Consider the following 12,452-nt stretch of genomic DNA (forward strand, 5'->3'; position numbering starts at 1 on the left):
AACAGGAAAGCAGGACATAAGGCTCAGAGATACACAAACATGGTCCATGCCCCCCAGTGAAGCTCCTTTCCGTCCATTATTAGCTAGAATGAGTTTCTTGTGACATGGTGCTTGTAAGAGGGAGAAAGTTCCCTTTACAAATGGCAGGAACCATTGGTCTGTTTGTGTTTACTTCCCCTTGGGCTGGCCATGAGATTTCCCACACGCGGAACTGAGGGGATCAGATACATTTCCACAAATACCTGGAGGGGGGTGTGTGGAACTGAGAAAGAGACATTAAAAAGCCATAGAAATAGGTGAATTCTTAACTCCTACCTCTAATACAGTTGCAATCTCTGGTACAGCAGAGCAGGCTGCTCTCAGGTACCAGCAGGAAGCTGAATATATCACATTGGCACCCTGATGGGATGAGGGTATTTTGCCTGAGATACTTACTAGGTCTGTGAGTTACTTCATCTCTGACTACTCTCTGCTGCCTGATTTGCTTTGTGCAATTAGCTGATGCCAAAGGCAATAATGACCTCTGTGGCCTTTTGCAGTTTGATGTCCCTTAAAACTTGCCAAACTCTGAACACTCAACCTGAGATTAAGCTACAAGTCATCGTTTTTCTGTAACCCAACAGCTGAAGCCAGTCACAAATCATTGCTTAGACGTGGGGTAAAACCACAGGGTGCTCAAAGCCTAAACTCCCACTTTTGATTTGAATGTATATTTTTCTTGTAACTCCATCTTACTTAACTCCTGATCTTCAGTTGCATCCTCCTCCTAAATTGGGTTGTTTGGAGAGGGGCCCATAGAAAATATGGTTCCAGCTGAAGGTAACAGGATTTTTCCCCATTTTCCTGAAACAGGAGGCCCAGGAGCTGTTGTTTCTCTATGCGGGAAGCGGGAGAGCAGGGGATCTGAGCTGCGGATGTGACATTGACTGTTAAGGCAGGAAAAAACAAGGAGGAAGACCAAAAAAAATTACAAGAAGTTAATAAGGATCCAGATTCCTGCTGACCGCAAGGAGCGAGACCTCCTCTGCCCGAAAGTGCAGGCAGGACTGCCTCCATGTAGGCAGCTTCCAGATCCTGCCATCCCCACCACCCCAAAACGCCCCACAGCTGAGCCCCTCCTTGCAGGCAGGAAAACCCAGATGGTAGAGGAGGAGATAATATCACCCCCCCCACACACCCCGCATAGAGTGATTTGCATTTAAGCAAACAGTTTAAAGAGCAGGAGCTCAGATCAGCTGCTGCCCCCGACCCCCCCCGCCCCCATCTGCCTCGTGGGGATGGGACAGCAGTTCCCTGGAGATGCTGTCCCATACTAAAAGGGACAGGCAGTACATAGACCTGTGAATTCAGGGGGACAAAGCCTGACACTGCCCCCACCCCCAAAACGTGCCCTGAAATCATCTGCACTGGGGAGTGAGAAGTCAAGCATGGCAGCGGGAAAGGGTGGGGTGGGCGCATTTGGTTACCCACATATGTTTAAAAAAAGATGTGACCTCATTATTGCAATAAACTAGTGAGAAAGACTCTTGCAACTATTTGTAAAGGCGCTTCTCTAGTTTAGGGCCTGGTTTTAAAGAGAGAGAAAGAGAAAAATGTGCATCTGGCCTACCCCAGTTCTGTGTTAAAAAGAAAAAAGTCAGAAATTAGTTCATTTCATGGTCATTTATTACAGGTATTGCGGAGGATCAAACCCACTGAAACCGAGAGCCCTGAACCCGTTAAACCTGGGAGAAGGATTGGGTTGACTCAGCCAAGTGAGAAACACCCCAACTGACATCTAACAGGTAGAAACGGCATCCTTGCTGCTGAGCTGAGCCATTTCAGTGGACCTGGAAGGAAGAGGTGGTGGGACATGCTGAGCATCACTGGGGCTGGGAGCTCTGGTGTGCCTGTCCAGCCCTGCCCATGTGCCAGGCAGAGGTGAAGGCTGTGGTGGCTTCTCTCCTTGCCTGGTCCCAAAGACACATGAAGACCATACAAGTAGCTATGGGTGCAATACTTATTCCTCTGTAACTCCAGGTGGTTTTCACTGAGGCAAAGAGAAACCGGCTGAGGCCCATGAGGTTGCGATGCCCCAGGGGCTTTCTGGCACGGCACACAGGCTAGCTAAACCCAAATGCACCCACATGGCATGGCTGACATCCAAAGTGCTGGGCTGAAACCAGTAGAAATGAAGGCTTAAAGGCTTCAGGCTGAAGCCATGAGGGAGAGATTTGTGGGGAGATTTGAGCACGCACTCAAGCACTTTGTTGGATGGGGGCCTCCCCCAGAGCTACCCACTAAACCCAGGGTGAAAGCAGGAGCTGGGAGCACAGCACTGGACCACATCTTTCTTGGGGTCTAGGGCTTAAAACAAGGCATGGGATAGTTTCCATATCCCACTCTTTTCCCTTCAAGATGGTATGAATTTACACAGAAAAAGTCAATAGTGCATCTACCTCTCCTTGTCCGCCCAGCTGGAGTCATGTTCCTTCAGCCACCCCTGAGTCGTGTGATCTGCGAAAGGACAAGTCTGTTCCCAGGCATCAGGAGAAAGCATTTGAGAGGCATCGAATGCACAGTACGGGATATTGTACTTGGGGGATGGTGACTGGGGCTCACCGGGACAGGGAAACGGTCAGTGAAGAGGTCTTGGGGTCTTCACAAGAGGCAAACAAATAATTTCTAAATAATTCACATGGCTGCTTGATCACGTGGGGACAGAGCTCACCAGCTCACTAAATATAATGGACTCGGAGGGGCAGAGAAATGAAGGAGCAGGGAGACTTACAGCAGAGGAAGATGGCAAGGAGTGGGAGGGCTGACACGGCTGCCGTGCTGACTGTGAGGGTGGTCACATCCACGAACTCTGTGCATCCTTCTTCTGTGGTCAAACAACCAGGTGTCAGCACAAAACGCCATTCAAAGCAGAAGGAGAAAAAGAAGAAAGGCAAATTGACACCATGAAAACATGCACACAAGAAAAAATAAAGGGGTGTGTGTGAAAACTAGTTTTGCTTTTGCAAAGATTTCACTTCCCTGAAAACCCCAATTTGTTGGATTTTTTGGGGGGGAAGGTCTGACTCCAAATGACTGAGTTGAAAGGATATCAGGTTTACATATCATGGAGAAGTTTTAGCCTCAGTGTGACAAATCCTTGGGGTGGTCCCTGGAGCATCCCCTCTCACCGTGGCGAAGGTGGATGTTCTTTATAAGGAAGCTGATCGTCAGCACCACTGAAACCACTCCTCCGGGAGCAGCGTAGCCCATTGTGTGCTGTGCTGGCCGAGGGAAAAATGACAAAGTGATGTTAACATGTGTAGTTAGATGCAGACAAGGGTCTGTCCTCACCCATGGTCTGGTGTGGAATCCACCAGCCTGAGTTATCACAGAAGTAGAAATAACGTTTTCATTTTAAAAAGTTAAGGATGAGATTTTCGGCAAAATAAACCCCCCGTGAACCAGTTTTATCTCCCTCCTCACCACCCTTGGTAAAACAGCTCACCTGTTTTGCTTTTCAGTTGGAGGAGCTTTGTAGGCCAGAAGGTCACGGTGGCGGAGACCAGGAAGGTTACCACGATCACATAGGTAAGGGCGATCTCTGGCAATATGATTGCAATAGAAGGGCCTGAAAAAAAAACCAGGACAAGGCAGAGTACCAGCTCTTGCATTTGTCTACCACCTTCATAATTTTGTAACCCTCCATGATAGTCCTTTCCCACCCAGAGCCCTTTCCAGAGTTAATTGTAGAAGGGCAATTAAAATGATCAAGGGATGGAGGGCCTGCTTGCCTTCCTCTCTGACCCCCCTGAGACTCTACGTCTCCCACGAGGTCTTCACCTCATATGGTTTGCACAGCAAGGATTGCTTTTCTGTGCTGCACCCTGCACAGGGGAAAGGAGTGGGGTCTGCACAGCACCGCCCCGCACACCAAACCACCTCACAGCCACCTCCTACCTTCCTCTCGCATCCAGAGGATCCCAGCAGTGGCGGCCAGGATGGAGGCGATGCACACCAGCCCGCAGGTGTAGGCGCTGAGCCATCTCCACAGCTCTCCCCCTAGACACCCAGAGCAGCGTGGGGTGACTGCTGTGAACCCCACGCCAGCCTGCGCCAGCCCCCACACCTTCCTCAGGGTGGGACACAGCCTGTCCTCACCCAGCATGGTGTGGGGTATTGCTGGTCAGGGTTTGACCCGCTCTTTAGTGTGGGTAGCTGGAAGGGGCTCTGTGCCCCCCAATACAGCGTATTATTAAACATATTCTCTTAAAAATGGAGCCTTGTCATAAAAAAAATACTTCTGAGAAACATTTTTCTCTATAAAAGTGTCAGTCAATCACCTCAGCTCTCTAGAACAAAAATGTTTGGGAAGCACCAGGATCTAACCTAGCTTGAAAACAGATTTCGCCATTAAAAAAATTTGTGATGGAAAGTTTCTCTACTCTCATAAAAACCTGACAGATGACATGAAGACAGATGTTTAGACAGCTGGAAAGGGAAGTAGCTGATCACTAGCTCCTCCCACAGGAATGTTCTTCGTTCTCCCCCACCAGACAAGGGAAATAAGGGTTCGGCTGCCCCCCAGCTGCAGACTCACTTATTCTTAGTTTTTCAGACTGGCAGACAGGGATTATTAATCCGCATCCCGAGACAGCAGCAAAGACCACAGCAACCACCGCAATCCTCAGCACATCCTGCAAAGGAGGGGAGAGACCTGGAAAGAAAAAACCTGAGGAGCTAGAAGTCAGGCCACTGGCAGGACCAGCATGGGTGTCTCTGGTGGGCCATGGGGCTCCTTCATCACCATGACAGATTCAATTTATTTGCCAGCTGGTGTCCAAATCAGTGCTTTCTACTGCAGGCTGTGGTCCATGAAATGTCCAACCCGGGACATGTGCTGCTCACAGGCTTCCCATTCACCACCCCCCTGCCCATGTCCTGCTCACCATCACCTTGGCCAAGGGCCATCACTTGGGACCTTATTCAAGAAGGAACAGCCAATCGCCTGCCACCCATCCTGCCAAGGACTGTGCCTTGGTGGGATCAGAGGCTGGGAACTGCTGCTGATCATCCTACAATGGGGAGGTTCTGTCAACAGCACGTGGGCCACAACCTCATGAGAAGACAGCCAGACCTTGGGGGATGGAGGCAGAAGGATGGGATGAAACCATCCAGGGATCCCCGGGGAAGGGTGGAGAGCAGGAAGAATGGTGGGAGGTGAAAACCCCTGCAGACATCACCTGCAACAGTGACATTCAGGGAGGTTTCCTGCCAGCTTATCCCATTGCTGGCATTGCAGGAGTAGGACCCACAGTCCGATTTCTTCGCCGGCCTCAGATACAAAATGCTGAGGCTGTCAGAGAGGTGGAAATCTCTGTCCGGGGGAAGAGGCTGCCCATCTTTCTTCCAGGTGATGGCGTCCACCTTGCCCTCTGCCACGTCACAGAGCACCTCACCAGTGGCCTGGGCCACGAGAGCGCTGCTCCAGAGCTGAGGGCGAGACACGGGCTCTGGAAAGGGGACAGAAACTTCTCTCAGACATGACCTGGAGCACCTGTGATGGGGATCTGGGCTGCAACCGTGACTGCAGCATCTTGGAGTCTGCAATGGTGCAATCGCGGGTGCCTTTTCCTTGGAAATCCCTGTGCAGGACAGGGCTGCTATGCTTTCTGGGTTTGGGCTTCTTTTTTCTAGCTGATTCATTGCTTTTATTGCATTTGGGTAAATACAGGAGATGAGAAAAAAGAGGAAAAGGATGCAGATCCCGTTCAGATTTATGTGTGGTGGAAAGGAGAAATGGGTGGTGAAGGGCTGTGGTAGCATTATGACAGCAACATTATTATAGCAGAGGAAGGATAATGCCAAAGCAAATTAAGGGAATTGTGGAGAGTGATATTGAGGAGGAGCTTCTGTGTTATTTGAAGTGTGCTCTTACCTCTGCAACAGCAACTGGCACATGCAAATTGCAAACAGTCAGTATGGTCTGAGGGGGAAATTTTTTTCGTGACTTCTCCATAAACCCCACTCTGCTGGGCTTAACTCTATTGGCCCTGCCTGATCTCCCTTGTAAAAGTGCTGGAGACACACTCCGCAGGTGCCAGCAGATACACAGCATCCCTTCACTGAGAGAGGAAAACAAGGGAGGAAATTGCCTTTCCAGGATGGAGCCCAGCCCTGCGTCACAGCCAGGCACCCTAGAAGGTCTCCTTAGGCAGCACCACCAGATCTTCTCCACTGGACAGATTGGGAAGCTCTTCCCAAAGTCTCCCTGGTGATGTCTCCATGCATGGCAGGTTCAAGCAAACTCATGATTGGCCCATTAGACTTAGCTCAAATCCCTTCTCCAAACCCCTTTGGCTGGCTGCTGGTCCATATACGGTCAAATAACACCACTGCTCTGCTTGCATCCATCGCCCCGCTCCTCCTTCCCATGCCCACCACTTACTGAGGACTTCCAGCAGGATTTTCAGGCTCTCCCTGTTTCCCACGTTGACAGTCACTTTGTAGATGCCACTGTCACTTTCCTGGATGTCCTCCAGCAAGAGAGATCCATTGGATGGATGGAAAATGGCTCTTCCTGTGTAGGGAGCGTGGATGGTGGGGTTGTGAGACCCTCTGTAGTACTGCAGGATGGTGCAGGAGTGGGTGCCATTGAGGAACTCCCACTGCATGGAAAAGATGTGTGTGACATTATCTGGCCCGGGAAGCAGCACTGAGGATCCCACAGCGGTGGATTTTCTCTCGATGGGTCCTGCTGCTTCGGCAGGATGTTGCAAAGGCACCAGGAGCCCTGGGTGGCAGGGGAAGGGAAGATGGAGCAAGTCAGCGTAGCTTAGGAGAGGCTTTGGTACCCCCTGTGCCAAGGACACACACCATGGTACCTGGACCGCTTGGCCACAGCCTCTTACAAAGCCATGGCCATCGCCTGTCATGCTGCCAGGCAGGGAGACATCCCAGCTAGAGCTGATAGAGGTGCCTAAATACAACGCAGGGTGCTTGGAGATACCTGGCTTCAGGGCTGTGAGCTTTTTCTACTTGAGTTTTATTTGTATTTGGGGGGCATTTTGTCCCAGTCTATGCCCAGAAGGGACTTTCTAATCCTGACCTGATTTCCATGACTTATTCCCAATTCTTGTTTGGAACTGAAAGTATCCACACACTCCCAGCAGAGCAGGATGCAAATGTGTCCCCAAAACACATGGCAATTTCTGGGCTTGTCGTGACTTGGGCTTCAAGAGGAACTGCTGTGAGTAGGTCACAGCTGTCAGCCCCAAGAAAATGAAAGAGCTTTCTAGGAAAGCCAGGCAGAAATCACTACTGCAGTCCTATCTTGTAAAGTGGATACTTTAATTTAAAAAAAAAAAAAAAAAAGGTAAGGTTAAAGGGTTTAAAGCAAGGAGCCAGCCCTAGGCAGAGGAAATGAAAGAAAGGATATTTATCTACCCAGGCAGTGGCAATCCTAGAATTCCTAAGAGGCTGCTCAGAAGGAGGTGCTCGGACTTCTGCTAAAGGTCCTCATTTCCTCACCAAAGCTGTCAGCCTAGCCCTTGCATAGGAGTGTCAGGTCTGAGACTTGTGGAGACGGGGACTGGCGGCAGCGATCCCAGCCTGTCCCCAGAGACCCACCACCGAGCAACCGCAGCCATGCTTCCCAACAAGAGAGACGTCATGAAAACACATTTCCAGCACGGGCAGCCCCTAAGGCCCGTCTGCCTGCAGCGAGGGGCAGGGATGCTCAGGCCTCGGGCATCTGGCTGCTCCCAATGCAGACCCCACAGCTGCACAGGCTGTGTTTGATCTTCTCTCTCCACTGTGTCTCGGTTCCTGCCCCGATAAGCAAATGTTTGCCTGTATTTACACTGCTGCCTGCTGTCTCAGCAAACAATCCTGAAAATTGTCCCTTATGCTCTGACCGGTGATTTCTCTTGGTAATTTTGCAGCACGGGTGGGAAAGAAAATAGGCGTAACAATCCTAGTAAATCAAGCTCGTCTGATGATTTTCATTTCTCACTCTCATAACCTTGAGAAACAGCTACCGATTTCTATTTATGTGCCTTCATGCTCCCCAAACTGTAAGAGAAAGTGAGGAGTGAGGAGAAATAGTCTTATGACTGAAAATCACCTTGCTCTAAGAGAAAACTATTTATACAGAACAGGCTTTACCACTAGCAGAAGGTAAGAGAAAATACTTCATCTCAGGCATCTTTTCCCAACTGCAATATACAAAGCTCATTCTACAGACACCCAGCCAGAGCTCACTAACACCACAGCATCTGAAAATCTGGGTAGATTGTAATGGGTTTCCCTTCTATTTTAGGTGCTCACCCTGAAAATCTTTGTACATTCATGCTTCAAGGCAGTCAGGGCATATATAAGGACCACAGTGAGATTGCTCACATGAGTGTAACTGCAATAAATTTTGTGTTATTACATATATCAGCCCCAGTGTAAATCTATCTGCAGTAGACATGTAGCCTTGGCACTGTGCCTAGCTCTTTCAGTGCTTCTACCTCCTCTGTCTGTGGACAGCAAAGCAGAGACACCTTTCCCTTCCAGGTTAAGCATTTTTCCCCATCTGAAAAGTCTAACTTATATACATCAGAGATCCCCGTGCACATTTGCAAAGCTCCGCTGAAGCCTCGGGCTCTCTGTGGGTTTGCAACAGGCGAGGATCTGGCCCGGAACCCACTGGACGGCACTGGCACCTCACCCAGCCTGGGGACAAATTATTTACCTGCAAGGAGCACCCAGCTGGTCCCCAACAGCTCCACAGGATGGCACATCAGCATCTGTTAAGGAAAAACGGCTCAAGAATTGCCATGCTTTTAAAATAGCCCCTTAAAAGTCCACGCTGTAACGAGAATGACAGGTCAGGCTGTACCGTGTGAGGAGTTTTTGCAGTCTTAAGGATTTCTGATGCTCACTCGCAGTCTGGGCTGGCTCCAGCCTCACTGTTTTCCTGCTGATTGTTCCTCTCCCTCCTTGCCACCTCCTCTCCTGCCCCTCTGACGGGGACCCTTTCCAGGAGGCTGCTCCCACTCTCGCCCCCGCGCTCTCAGATGCTGGCCGCTCCCCGACGCCGCGAGCGGGCAGCACGGGAAGGCAGAGCTGCCTGATTGCTGCCTGCACCGTGGCCAGGAGCAGTGGCTCCTGGGGCTCAGACCCCGGCTGGCCCTTTCTGCTGGGGTAGGGCAGAGGGTGTCCCCGAGGGGCTGTACTGCCGCCCCACAGGGGCAGATGGGCAGAGCTGCAGTGCACCCCAGAAGTGGCCCCATTGCAAGAAATGCTGAGCTTGATTGCCAGGCCAAATAAGAGAGAATAACTCGCCTGACCCTGCTTCTAGGAGGGGTTTTCTATTTCAGTTCTTGCAGCAATATAAATTACATGGGATGCCCCAGGTCATTTCCATGCCCTGAGGCCAGAAGATCCATCCCCATCCCTTTCTTAGAGATCAGTCATCTCCCATCCTGTCCCTGGGAGAGGACCCCAGCTCCCTGAGCAGAGCAGAGGTTGAACTCATCCTCCAGCCTGTTTCTAACAGGTGGCCAGGGGCTCAGGCAGGCTCTGAAACACTTGTCCCACTGCAAGCAGCTTTTTTCTCCACCAAGGCAGACATGGGCTGGGATCATCCATATCCCACAAGCTTTCTGCAAAGGGATTTTCAGTTCAAGGGAGAGACACTCCTGGGATCAGAGGAGCACTTGGGGACCAAGCTTCATGCTCTAGACTGAAGACGAGAGGGATCAGAGACTTGGGAAGGTTTGAGCTCTGCCCCAGAGCATTGGGGAAAGCTTTTTTGCCCTGCTGATCATGGCTGGCCCCATCTAACTCCCACAGACCACCAAAACCAGAGCAAGATGGATGCTGTAATTACTTTTCCCCCCTTGGTACTCATTTTGCTACATCATCCCCAAATTTAGCATTGCTGACATCATTACCTAGGCAATCTCAGCTTTAGCTGGTATTGCCAATGTCGTTTTATCTAGACAATATTGGCTTTGCAAGCCTTCTCCCCAAGAGGTCCCCAGTGCTCCCCACAGTTATCTATCTGAGGAGTTCGGTTGTTTCCCATTTTCCCACCTCGGCCACTGTGAAACCCAGCCACACCTCGCACACCAACTTTGAGTTTTGATGCTCCTCACGCTGTAATCTGTCATGTCTGCAGATTTCAGTAGTTTCCTGTATCCCGGACAGACTGCTTAGCCTTAGGCCAGAGCCTAGGCAGCGACTGCATCATTTACGTGCAGCCCCAGGGGGCAGGACAGACATATTCATACAGGAAGGACAATGACCTTTAAGACAAGTGGAGCTTACAACTAGCTCAGTACAAACTGCATGCGAAACAAAACTTTTTTTTTTTTAATTTTTTGTTAAAGGGGAGACTGCTCCCGATCAGATTCTACCTTTCCTGTTGTTTTGTGGCCACCTGTGCATCTTCATTTTTAATTTAACTTCTCTTTCTCCCCGTGCCCAGCAGAGTGCAGGTTCTCTGTTCCTATCCATTTGGTTCCTCAGTGCAGAGCTGGGTATTTGTGGGGTCACATCACACATCCATTGGCATTTTGTCATCACAGCAAAGGGCTGCTGCATTCTGCATGCAGTTCAGGTGAGAAGCTAAAAGCAAGTCAAAGCAGTGCAAAGGCACGGGCGCAAGACATGAGCAGGAAAATGCAATTTGTGAAAAGGAATGACAGCTCTGTCCTTTCCCCAGGGACATTCCCTTGCTGGAGCAGCACATTTCTTGGATAGCCCTTGGTAGCTGCAGTGGATGCATCAACATGCACCAGCAACATTTGGAGTAACCATTCATCTGAAAGTGTCTTCAGAAAGACACTGAAGGATGAAGCTTTCATTCTTCAGGCAGATACTTCATTTGCTTGCAGGAAGGATGAGCTGCTGTAGATGAGTGTTGCCCACCCAATGCCTTCACCACATCCCCATCATCCATACTCACCTCTTCATTTAACTGCTCCAAAGTGTAATTTTTGTCAGTCAGGCCACTCTGGCAACATTAATCCTTCCAGGTTTCTGGAATGAAACTTTAAAAACATATTCTCCACTCAATCTTAGATAAAATAAATGAAAAAACAAGGCAGGTTTCTGCTAGTCCTTAACTCCTTTCACAAGTATTTTAAAAACTTTTCTGGCACTTCTGTTGCACCCTGCACCTTTTGAGGGGCTGGGAGATACCAAACAGCAAATACAGCAGAACAAACCTGTAAATATTGACTGTGAGGAAGAGTTTGCACACCCACTGCTTCAGGCCAGTGCAGCTTATTGTGGTTTGAGAGAGATAAGAAGAGCTGGCAACCATCAGCAGATATGAAACTCATGCCACAGACTGTCTGAAAGCACAACCCCAGGTCCTTCTCTCTTCCCACTCTCACACTGCTGCAACCCCAAAGTCATGAAGGGATGGTTGTCGGTCTCAGCTAGAAATCAGAAACGTGTGGATGGAAAAGTAAATTACATTTTCTGGTCAACGTCAGTGTCCCTGTTGCAGGCAGTGGTCAGAGACCCCTCCATCCCCAGCAGGACCAAGCCCAGGATGTAGCAAGCATGTACATGGAGCAGCTGATGGCTGCTCACCCACTTCTGTGGTCCCCAGGCTGGAGGATACAAACCGCCTGTCCCACTGCAGTCAAGGGTAATGGGGAAAGATTCATGAGTCCTGCCCACAAAACTACTGATCTGGACAGTAGCATGCTGGGAAAGTCCGAGCAAGGAGAGAGCTTTGCTGTGGCCAGTGTGCTCCTGGCCATCACCTATATTCATGTGGGTGCTCAGTGGAGGCATCTGCACAGAGCTTTGCATATGGGGGGGTTCCTGAAATTCTCCACCTAGGATTCAATGAGAGAAAATAACAATCAGTAAAAACGAGTCAGACTCACCTGATCAGTCCCAGTGAAGGAGGTGTTGTCTGGAGACCCAGCTCTGGGAAACCAGGGCACAGTGAGCTCTTCCAGCCTGCTCACAAGCAAAGAGGTGCGGCTTGAAGCCTTGGCAGACAAGTGTAATCTTGACTGTGCTGTGTTCATCACTTTAAATCAACTCAGGTAGCCATGATAGGCATCCCGTAGGCTCTGAGCAACCTCTCTACAAGGGACAACTGTGACGCTTTTTTCCTCTAAATAAGTAGTGGGGCCAAATCCCAGAACAACAGAATAGCTGAGGTTGGCAGGTGCCTCTGGAGATGAACTAGTCCAAGCCCCTGCTGGGCAGGTTGCCCAGGACTGTGTCTGTGTCTGGTTGTTCACCCAGTGTTCAACTCATGAAACTGATAAATCCACTTATCAAACTTGCACTTCATCAGCTTCTCTATAAAGATCTTATGGGAAATGGTATCAAAAACCTTACTAAAGTCAAGGTAGACAACATCCACTGCTCTCTGCTTGTCCACCAAACCAGTTACCTCATTGCAGAAATTATCAGGTTGGTTACAGAGGATTTTTCATTCATAAATCCATGCTGAA

At 49.8% G+C, this 12,452-nt stretch overlaps 1 protein-coding gene across 1 annotated transcript; it reads right to left on the reverse strand.

Moving 5' to 3' along the window:
- Positions 1-1,667: 1,667 nt before the first annotated feature.
- LOC141949112 (uncharacterized) lies at positions 1,668-12,105 on the reverse strand. The gene is made up of 12 exons (XM_074882346.1): positions 11,871-12,105; positions 10,934-11,018; positions 8,714-8,768; positions 6,425-6,769; positions 5,220-5,489; positions 4,577-4,693; positions 3,937-4,038; positions 3,485-3,607; positions 3,168-3,260; positions 2,771-2,863; positions 2,439-2,496; positions 1,668-1,829 (listed from the first exon to the last, which is right to left on the reverse strand). Exons 3-12 carry the CDS (start codon positions 8,766-8,768, stop codon positions 1,778-1,780), a joined length of 1,308 nt encoding a protein of 435 aa, XP_074738447.1. The 5' UTR covers positions 10,934-11,018; positions 11,871-12,105; the 3' UTR covers positions 1,668-1,777.
- Positions 12,106-12,452: the final 347 nt, after the last annotated feature.

Source organism: Strix uralensis, chromosome 13 (assembly GCF_047716275.1).
Source record: "Strix uralensis isolate ZFMK-TIS-50842 chromosome 13, bStrUra1, whole genome shotgun sequence".
In the NCBI taxonomy this organism is placed as follows: domain Eukaryota; kingdom Metazoa; phylum Chordata; class Aves; order Strigiformes; family Strigidae; genus Strix; species Strix uralensis.